At 43.5% G+C, this 11221-nt stretch overlaps 1 protein-coding gene and 1 pseudogene across 3 annotated transcripts in view; one reads left to right on the forward strand and one right to left on the reverse strand.

The window, feature by feature from the left end:
* LOC139548520 (semenogelin-2-like) overlaps positions 1-10167 on the forward strand; it is a 36487-nt gene extending 26320 nt beyond the window's left edge. Inside the window, exons 1-2 of one of the 3 annotated variants that reach the window (XR_011669711.1) lie at positions 7742-8333; positions 9127-10167. Coding sequence is in view for 2 of the 3 variants with exons in the window: in XM_071358212.1 (XP_071214313.1) it covers positions 2364-2965 (602 nt within the window). In the remaining variant the exon portion in view is untranslated. Of the gene's footprint in view, positions 1-2363; positions 4343-7741; positions 8334-9126 lie in introns of those variants that run through there. The other 2 variants (XM_071358220.1, XM_071358212.1) reach the window with 2 other exon arrangements.
* The window catches only part of LOC139542145 (zinc finger protein 665-like), a 294018-nt pseudogene that overhangs the window by 201405 nt on the left and 81392 nt on the right, over positions 1-11221 (reverse strand).

Consider the following 11221-nt stretch of genomic DNA (forward strand, 5'->3'; position numbering starts at 1 on the left):
ATGTGCTTCAGGTCAATGTTTCCAGTTCCTAGCAGACAGACCATGTTAATACATAGTTGATACAATGTTTCCAGTTCCTAGCAGACAGACCATGTGCTTCAGGTCAATGTTTCCAGTTCCTAGCAGACGGACCATGTTTTTCAGGTCAATGTTTCCAGTTCCTAGCAGACGGGCCATGTGCTTCAGGTCAATGTTTCCAGTTCCTAGCAGACGGACCATGTTAATACATAGTTGATACAATGTTTCCAGTTCCTAGCAGACGGACCATGTTAATACATAGTTGATACAATGTTTCCAGTTCCTAGCAGACGGACCATGTTAATACATAGTTGATACAATGTTTCCAGTTCCTAGCAGACGGACCATGTTAATACATAGTTGATACAATGTTTCCAGTTCCTAGCAGACGGACCATGTTAATACATAGTTGATACAATGTTTCCAGTTCCTAGCAGACGGGCCATGTTAATACATAGTTGATACAATGTTTCCAGTTCCTAGCAGACGGACCAAGTTAATACATAGTTGATACAATGTTTCCAGTTCCTAGCAGACGGACCAAGTTAATTCATAGTTGAGACAATGTTTCCAGTTCCTAGCAGACAGACCATGTTAATACATAGTTGATACAATGTTTCCAGTTCCTAGCAGACGGACCATGTTAATACATAGTTGATACAATGTTTCCAGGTCCTAGCAGACAGACCATGTTAATACATAGTTGATACAATGTTTCCAGTTCCTAGGAGACAGACCATGTGCAGCCAATGTGATTTATAGGATATACGTTTTTTTTATGATGATATTTTCTACCTGCAGGCTGCATTGATTTTATTTGTTGGCTTTATGTAGGCTATTTTTTACATAGTTAGCAATGACAATAAAATGTACTTATAGATTTGTATAATTTTTCATTTGGATAGAATATAGATTAACCACAGAGAATGATGTTAAAATACAAAGACCCATTATAAATGTTGGTTACCAATGTAATTAGAGCAGTCTATTTTACATAGTTGGCAATGGCAATAGAAGTACATTTTTTTGTTTGTTGGTTTTTATGATTTTCATTTGGATAGAATTTAGATTAACCGCATGACAATGATTTTGACATATGAAGACGTTATTATAAATTAAATTAAACTGTTTCACAAATGTGCATATAGGAAAACCATAACTGGCAGGCAGATCGGTAGAAATGAGTAAGATAAATTGGCATTCCACATGAGTAAGGGTATGGATACTTTCTGAAGACATTGTATGTAGTTTGTAGTTTCAGTGGGGGCATTTACAACTGGGCAGACAACGGTTGTAAATTATTTAGCATAGGCCCTATGGGGCCTCCTTAGTGGAGCAGCGGTCTAAGGCATTGCAGTGCTTGAGGCATCACTAGAAACCCGGGTTCGATCCCAGGCTGTGTCACCGGGAGGCCCATGACGACGGCGCACAATTGGCCCAGCGTCGTCCCGGGTTAGGGGAGAGTTTGGCCAGCCAGGATTTCCTTGCTCTAGCGACTCCTTGTGGTGGGCCCGGGCGCTTGCAGGCTGACTCTGGTCGCCAGTTGTACGGTGTTTTCTCCGACACATCGGTGCGGCTGTATTCCCGGGTTAAGCGAGCAATGTGTCAAGAAGCAGTTGCGGCTTTGGCAGGGCTGTGTTTCGGAGGACGCATGGCTCTCGACGTTCGCCTCTCCCGAGTCCGTACGGGAATTGCAGCGATGGGACAAGACTGTAACTACCAATTGGATATCACAAAATTTGGGGAGAAAAATGTGTAAAAAGTATAACAAACAAACAAAAACATTTATAATAATATTCCTCATCACCACCCTCCCCAAATGTATTATAATCCAACACACTTGACCCCTTGACCCCTTGACCCCTTGACCCCTGACTTTGCTGATAGCTACTTTATTGAGGAAAAGTGTACTTCGAATACTTGTGATATGTGGTAGTCCCACCTAGCTGTGAATGCACTAACTGTAAACGGCTCTGGATCAGAGAGTCTGTTAAATGACTCACTACTGTAGTGGCTCTGGATCAGAGAGTCTGCTAAATGACTCACTACTGTAGTGGCTCTGGATCAGAGAGTCTGTTAAATGACTCCCTACTGTAGTGGCTCTGGATAAGAGAGTCTGCTAAATCACTCAAATGTAAATGTCAAATTGGCTGGATGTCCTTTGGGTGGTGGACCATTCTTGATACACAGGGGAAAAGGTTGAGCATGAAAAACCCAGCATCGTTGCAGTTCTGGTTATTGAGGGATCTAGTCTAAATTAAACCTTATAGGAAGACAGTTTTATGATGTGGCGATTTCATTTAGGTCTTTGTTAGATATTTAACTAAATGCTCTGTCTTTGGCAGGAGAGCGACCAGACTCTTACTCTGACAGTGGGAAGAGTCCTTCAGGGGAACCAGACCCAGAGACGTCCAAACCAGCAAGACCACACCACTGCTCCCACTGTGGAAAGAGTTTCACTAAGTTACGGAACCTAAAACTGCATGAGAGGACACACACAGGAGAAAATACTTTTCAATGCTCCCAGTGTGAAAAGAGTTTTAAAGAGTTAGGGAACCTGAAAATACACAAGAAAACACACTCTGAAGAGAAGCCTTACCACTGCTCCCAATGTGCAATGACATTTAGGTGGTTACAAGGCCTGAAAAGACATGAGAGAATACACACAGGAGAAAAGCCCTACCGCTGTTCCCACTGTGAAAATAGTTTTAGGTGGTTAGAAGGCCTGAAAAGGCACGAGAGGACGCACACAGGAGAAAATCCCTACCAATGCTCCCACTGTGGAAGGAGTTTTACTCAGTTAGCGAGCCTGAAATCACATCAGAGGATACATACACAGGAGGAGAAGAAATTCTACTGCTCTAATTGTGGAAAGACATTTTCCCAGGCAGAGGACCTGAAATCACACGAGAGAATAGAGAGGCTGTGTTCTGACTTGTGTTTTTGACCTGAGAATTTGTGTTTTTGTTCTTGACACAGAAATCATATTGTTTACATGAAATCATACAAAAAAAATAGGCCTGTTTTTTTTCATCTCGAGACATGATCATGTCTAAAATCAGATTAAATATGTGTAGATGTGTATTTCATTTCCTTTGAGCTTTGATTGATTTGATAAAGTATAAACCCTCTGGTGTTCATTATATTATTTGGATATTACTAAATGTAAATTATATAAGTAAGTACATAGCCTTGCACATGGCATATCTTGTCCAAAATGGCTCATAGTAACAGGAGCCTATCTCCTGTTTCTGTTGTGTGAGGCAGCTTGATGTACAAGTACTTCCCCTGGACAGGACTCTAGTCTATACAGTACCACAGTATAGTAACAGGAGCCAATCTCCTGTTTCTGTTGTGTGAGGCAGCTTGATGTACAAGTACTTCCCCTGGAACAGGACTCTAGTCTATACAGTACCACAGTATAGTAACAGGAGCCTATCTCCTGTTTCTGTTGTGTGAGGCAGCTTGATGTACAAGTACCAGTCAAAGGTTTGGACACACCTACTCATTCAATTTTATTTATTTTATTTTATTTTACCGTTATGTTACCAGGTAAGTTGACTGAGAACACGTTCTCATTTGCAGCAACGACCTGGGGAATAGTTACAGGGGAGAGGAGAGGGATGAATGAGCCAATTGTAAACTGGGGATTATTAGGTGACCGTGATGGTTGAGGGCCAGATTGGGAATTTAGCCAGGACACCGGGGTTAACACCCCTACTCTTACGATAAGTGCCATGGGATCTTTAATGACCTCAGAGAGTCAGGACACCCGTTTAACGTCCCATCCGAAAGACGGCACCCTACACAGAGCAGTGTCCCCAATCACTGCCCTGGGGCATTGGGATCTTTGTTTAGACCAGAGGAAAGAGTGCCTCCTACTGGCCCTCCAACACCTCTTCCAGCAGCACCTGGTCTCCCATCCAGGGACTGACCAGGACCAACCCTGCTTAGCTTCAGAAGCAAGCCAGCAGTGGTATGCAGGGTGGTATGCAAGGGTTCAAGGGTTTTTCAAGGGTTTTTCTTAATTTTTTTTACTATTTTCGACATTGTAGAATAGTAGTGAAGACATCAAAACTATGAAATAACACATATGGAATCCTGTAGTAGTAACCAAAAACGTGCTGAACAAATCAAAATATGTAATATTTTGGATTCTTCAAAGTAGACACCCATTGCATTGCCCTCATGCGGCAATGTTTGCAAACACAGCAAGGTGTTTAAACATCTACGTAAAGAGGGCTTGCATTTGCATCACAAATCACCTAGCAACTGCACCATGCTTATTTTCCACCATAATTTGCAAATAAATTCATAAAAAATCCTACTATGTGATTTTCTGGATTTCTTTTCTCATTTTGTCTGTCATAGTTGAAGTGTACCTATGATGAAAATTACAGGCCTCTCTCATCTTTTTAAGTGGGAGAACTTGCACAATTGGTGGCTGACTAAATACCTTTTTGCCCCACTGTAAGTTGGTCCTAAATATTTCAAAAACTAAAAGCTTATTTGGGACAAATCATTCCCTAAATCTCAACTAAATCTTGTAATGAATAATGTGGAAATTGAGCAAGTTGAGGGGACTAAACAGCTTGGAGTAACCCTGGATTGTAAACTGTCATGGTCAAAACATATTGATACAACAGTGATGTTCTGCCTTCTTAACAACACTATCAACAAGGCAGGTCCTACAGGCCCTAGTTTCTACCTTCTTAAACAACACTATCAACAAGGCAGGTCCTACAGGCTCTAGATTCTACCTTCTTAACAACACTATCAACAAGGCAGGTCCTACAGGCTCTAGTTTCTACCTTCTTAAACAACACTATCAACAAGGCAGGTCCTACAGGCCCTAGTTTCTACCTTCTTAAACAACACTATCAACAAGGCAGGTCCTACAGGCTCTAGATTCTACCTTCTTAAACAACACTGTCAACAAGGCAGGTCCTACAGGCTCTAGATTCTACCTTCTTAACAACACTATCAACAAGGCAGGTTCTACAGGCCCTAGTTTCTACCTTCTTAAACAACACTATCAACAAGGCAGGTCCTACAGGCTCTAGATTCTACCTTCTTAACAACACTATCAACAAGGCAGGTCCTACAGGCCCTAGTTTCTACCTTCTTAAACAACACTATCAACAAGGCAGGTCCTACAGGCTCTAGTTTCTACCTTCTTAACAACACTATCAACAAGGCAGGTCCTACAGGCTCTAGATTCTACCTTCTTAACAACACTATCAACAAGGCAGGTCCTACAGACCCTAGTTTCTACCTTCTTAAACAACACTATCAACAAGGCAGGTCCTACAGGCTCTAGATTCTACCTTCTTAAACAACACTGTCAACAAGGCAGGTCCTACAGGCCCTAGTTTCTACCTTCTTAAACAACACTATCAACAAGGCAGGTCCTACAGGCTCTAGTTTCTACCTTCTTAACAACACTATCAACAAGGCAGGTCCTACAGGCTCTAGATTCTACCTTCTTAACAACACTATCAACAAGGCAGGTCCTACAGACCCTAGTTTCTACCTTCTTAAACAACACTATCAACAAGGCAGGTCCTACAGGCTCTAGATTCTACCTTCTTAACAACACTATCAACAAGGCAGGTCCTACAGGCTCTAGATTCTACCTTCTTAACAACACTATCAACAAGGCAGGTCCTACAGGCTCTAGATTCTACCTTCTTAACAACACTATCAACAAGGCAGGTCCTACAGGCCCTAGTTTCTACCTTCTTAAACAACACTATCAACAAGGCAGGTCCTACAGGCTCTAGTTTCTACCTTCTTAACAACACTATCAACAAGGCAGGTCCTACAGGCTCTAGATTCTACCTTCTTAACAACACTATCAACAAGGCAGGTCCTACAGGCCCTAGTTTCTACCTTCTTAAACAACACTATCAACAAGGCAGGTCCTACAGGCTCTAGTTTCTACCTTCTTAACAACACTATCAACAAGGCAGGTCCTACAGGCTCTAGTTTCTACCTTCTTAACAACACTATCAACAAGGCAGGTCCTACAGGCTCTAGTTTCTACCTTCTTAACAACACTATCAACAAGGCAGGTCCTACAGGCCCTAGTTTCTACCTTCTTAAACAACACTATCAACAAGGCAGGTCCTACAGGCCCTAGTTTCTACCTTCTTAAACAACACTATCAACAAGGCAGGTCCTACAGGCTCTAGTTTCTACCTTCTTAACAACACTATCAACAAGGCAGGTCCTACAGGCTCTAGATTCTACCTTCTTAACAACACTATCAACAAGGCAGGTCCTACAGACCCTAGTTTCTACCTTCTTAAACAACACTATCAACAAGGCAGGTCCTACAGGCTCTAGTTTCTACCTTCTTAACAACACTATCAACAAGGCAGGTCCTACAGGCTCTAGATTCTACCTTCTTAACAACACTTACAACAAGGCAGGTCCTACAGGCCCTAGTTTCTACCTTCTTAACAACACTATCAACAAGGCAGGTCCTACAGGCCCTAGTTTCTACCTTCTTAACGGCACTATCAACGAGACAGGTCCTACAGACCCTAGTTTCTACCTTCTTAAACAACACTATCAACAAGGCAGGTCCTACAGGCCCTAGTTTTGTCGCACCTGGACAACTGTTCAGTCGTGTGGTCAGGTGCCACAAAGAGGGACCTAGGAAAATCACAGTGCTGCTCTACCTTCTTAACAACACTATCAACAAGGCAGGTCCTACAGGCCCTAGTTTTGTCGCACCTGGACTACTGTTCAGTCGTGTGGTCAGGTGCCACAAAGAGGGACCTAGGAAAATCACAGTTGGCTCAGAACAGGGCGAAACATATTGACACAACAGTATAAGATGGGGAGAATTCTGTCCATAATAAAGCACTGCTCTGCCTTCTTAAACAACACTATCAACAAGGCAGGTCCTACAGGCTCTAGTTTCTACCTTCTTAACAACACTATCAACAAGGCAGGTCCTACAGGCTCTAGTTTTGTCGCACCTGGACTACTGTTCAGTCGTGTGGTCAGGTGCCACAAAGAGGGACCTAGGAAAATCACAGTGCTGCTCTACCTTCTTAACAGCACTATCAACAAGGCAGGTCCTACAGGCCCTAGTTTTGTCGCACCTGGACTACTGTTCAGTCGTGTGGTCAGGTGCCACAAAGAGGGACCTAGGAAAATCACAGTGCTGCTCTACCTTCTTAACAACACTATCAACAAGGCAGGTCCTACAGGCTCTAGTTTTGTCGCACCTGGACTACTGTTCAGTCGTGTGGTCAGGTGCCACAAAGAAGGACTTCCAATACGCACGTACATCCATACGCACTATATACACAAGGAACATCGCAATTGGCTCAGAACAGGGCGGCACGGCTGGCCCTTGGATGTACACGGAGAGCTAACATTAATAATATGCATGTCATTCTCTCCTGGCTCAAAGTGGAGGAGAGATCGACTTTCATCACTACTTGTATTTATGAGAGGTATTGACATGTTGAAAGCATCGAGCTGTCTGTTTGAACTACTGGCACACCGCTCGGACACCCACCCATACCCCACAAGACATGCCACCAGAGGTCACTTCACAGTCCCCAAGTCCAGAACAGAACTATGGGAGGTGCACAGTACTACATAGAGCCATGACTACATGGAACTATATTTCACATCAGGTAACTGATGCAAGAAGGTAAAAATACACCTTATGGAACAGTGGGGTCTGTGAAGAGACACATGCATACACGATAACATACGCACTATATACACAAAACACATGGATTTGGTGTTGTAGTGTAGTAGCCTGAGGGCACACACTTAAGTGTGTTGTGAAATCTGTAATGAATGTATTGTTTAAAAAAAATGGTATAACTGCCTTAATTTAGCTGGACCCCCAGGTAGAGTCGTTTCTGCCTTGGCAGAACTAATGGGGATCCTTAATAAATACACATACATATGGATGTTGCATTGTAAATATGTGGTGGTGGAGTGGTGGCCTGAGGGAACAGCACTGAATGTGTTGCGTAAGGTGTTATGAAATGTAACGTAATGTCTGTATTTTAAACTGTATGTAACTGTCTTATGTTGCTGGACCCCAGGAGCTGTTTCTTTGGCAACAGCTAATAGGATTCCGTAATACAAATACAAGATATAAGAAGGATTTTATCAAATTAATTTTGACATTGACTGTGTGTGTGTGTGCATGCTAATTTATATTAGCTTAAGGACAATACCAGTGAGCCTTCCTTCCTTCCCAGACAGACAGCGGCAGGTGCAAACTGCCAGCCGTCATATACAGCATGGTGTTCATGTCGTAGGCGTGAACCTATACAGTAAGTAAATACATTTGGGAAATGTTAACGCTGTATTGTGAGCTAGCTAGCTATCTTCAGCAGGCCACTGTGTGTAGGCTAATGAGCTGCTCGTTAGCTAGCTATCTACAGCAGGCCAGTGTGTAGGCTAATGAGCTGCTTGTTAGCTAGCTAGCTATCTACAGCAGGCCACTGTGTGTAGGCTAATGAGCTGCTTGTTAGCTATCTACAGCAGGCCACAGTGTGTAGGCTAATGAGCTGCTTGTTAGCTATCTACAGCAGGCCACAGTGTGTAGGCTAATGAGCTGCTTGTTAGCTAGCTATCTTCAGCAGGTCAGTGTGTAGGCTAATGAGCTGCTTGTTAGCTAGTTATCTTCAGCAGACCACAGTGTGTAGGCTAATGAGCTGCTTGTTAGCTACCTATCTACAGCAGGCCACAGTGTGTAGGCTAATGAGCTGCTTGTTAGCTAGCTATCTAGTCAACTTTACATACAATAGCTAAGTGAAATATCATCAACTAGTTAACTTCATAATAGCTTCTTGTCTTGATGTAGGCCTATTTATCATTGTAAATTAAAAACTAATGCTCCAAATAACAGCAATGGGAGCGGGAGAAAGGATGTTCTGTTCCAGCTGTCAGCAAAGGGAGTTTTGGTACTAGTTATACAGGGCAGATTGTGGGAGGACATCATGAAAGGATTCTCCAGTTCTAGTCCCTAGAGAGGAAAACTATGAAGACAGACAGAGAGATAATAGTCAGGTCTGGCTAATTCTAATAAAATTAAACCTGTTTCTTTGTGATGTCTGTCTTCAGATGTGGAGCGCTGTGAAAGCCTGTCTGCAGAAGAAGAGGTCCCAGTGAATGTCCCAAGAGCCTGTCTGCAGATGGAGAGGTCCCAGTGAATGTCTAAAGAGCCTGTCTGCAGAAAAAGAGGTCCCAGTGAATGTCCCAAGAGCCTGTCTGCAGATGAAGAGGTCCCAGTGAATGTCCCAAGAGCCTGTCTGCAGATGAAGAGGTCCCAGTGAATGTCCCAAGAGCCTGTCTGCAGATGAAGAGGTCCCAGTGAATGTCCCAAGAGCCTGTCTGCAGATGAAGATGATCCCAGTGAATGTCCCAAGAGCCTGTCTGCAGATGAAGAGGATCCCAGTGAATGTCCCAAGAGCCTGTCTGCAGATGAAGAGGATCCCAGTGAATGTCCCAAGAGCCTGTCTGCAGATGAAGAGGATCCCAGTGAATGTCCCAAGAGCCTGTCTGCAGATGAAGAGGATCCCAGTGAATGTCCCAAGAGCCTGCTGCCACATCCTTGTAAACCATGTGTTTTATGTGTACTTATGTTAGCACATATTGTATGCAACAATACAGTTAAAAGTCACACACAATGTAGGCTACAAACATATTTACAATCCTTCTCCTGGAGGTATGCTGGGTGTGCAGGCTTCTGTTCCAGCCCTCCACTAAGACACCTGATTCAACTTATACAACCTAATGAGTTGATTAATAATGTGTATTATTGCTGGGCTGGAACAAAAGCCTGCTCACCCAGTAGACCAGGGGGTTGTGGAGTGAGGGTTGGCCACCTCTGGAATGGATTTTTTTTGTTCACCTGAAATTGTGCTTCAGTAATGATTACTAGTTACTACTACTTGCCTACTTACTAAAATGTCTAACATTTAAAACAAGTTAGATTATTTGTACATTTTGAAATTATATTTTGATTCATTCAATGTTGATTCGTTGAAGTGAAGTGTTTGAAATTGATTACATTTTTAACTTAAAAACATTATTCAAAATGAACTAGTGTCAATGTCCATTTATCACAGATCACAATTCTGCAATAAAAAGGTGTGAAGGGGATCTGTCTAATTTGTCTGTGTTTCTGTGTTGGTTTCTCAAATTAACATGAGCTTTTTGTTCAGTTGTGAGCTTTCCAATCGGTTTTATTTGATTGTCACCGTCTCAGGATATCAGCTATGTGAACCCATTTTGCATTAGTGGGGTTCGCGCCGCTCATCTTCCCACAATCCTCTGCGCAATTTTCCGCTCTGCCCCCATTGAAAATGAACGGCGAAACTTCGTATGACGAATTCGGAGTTGGTGGAGACCCCCTAGGCGACGATGCCAGTGTGACGTTTAATCTAATGGACGGGGCGCTTCTTCAACAACAGCAGCCACCTCGGTAGCTTCCTAGCCAACATAGCTCACCTCGATAGCTTCCTAGCCAACATAGCTCACCTCGATAGCTTCCTAGCCAACATAGCTCACCTCGATAGCTTCCTAGCCAACATAGCTCACCTCGATAGCTTCCTAGCCAACATAGCTCACCTCGGTAGCTTCCTAGCCAACATAGCTCACCTCGATAGCTTCCTAGCCAACATAGCTCACCTCGATAGCTTCCTAGCCAACATAGCTCACCTCGATAGCTTCCTAGCCAACATAGCTCACCTCGGTAGCTTCCTAGCCAACATAGCTCACCTCGATAGCTTCCTAGCCAACATAGCTCACCTCGGTAGCTTCCTAGCCAACATAGCTCACCTCGATAGCTTCCTAGCCAACATAGCTCACCTCGGTAGCTTCCTAGCCAACATAGCTCACCTCGATAGCTTCCTAGCCAACATAGCTCACCTCGATAGCTTCCTAGCCAACATAGCTCACCTCGATAGCTTCCTAGCCAACATAGCTCACCTCGATAGCTTCCTAGCCAACATAGCTCACCTCGATAGCTTCCTAGCCAACATAGCTCACCTCGATAGCTTCCTAGCCAACATAGCTCACCTCGATAGCTTCCTAGCCAACATAGCTCACCTCGATAGCTTCCTAGCCAACATAGCTCACCTCGATAGCTTCCTAGCCAACATAGCTCACCTCGATAGCTTCCTAGCCAACATAGCTCACCTCGATAGCTTCCTAG

This window comes from Salvelinus alpinus, chromosome 2 (assembly GCF_045679555.1).
Source record: "Salvelinus alpinus chromosome 2, SLU_Salpinus.1, whole genome shotgun sequence".
NCBI classification, from domain to species: Eukaryota; Metazoa; Chordata; class Actinopteri; order Salmoniformes; family Salmonidae; genus Salvelinus; species Salvelinus alpinus.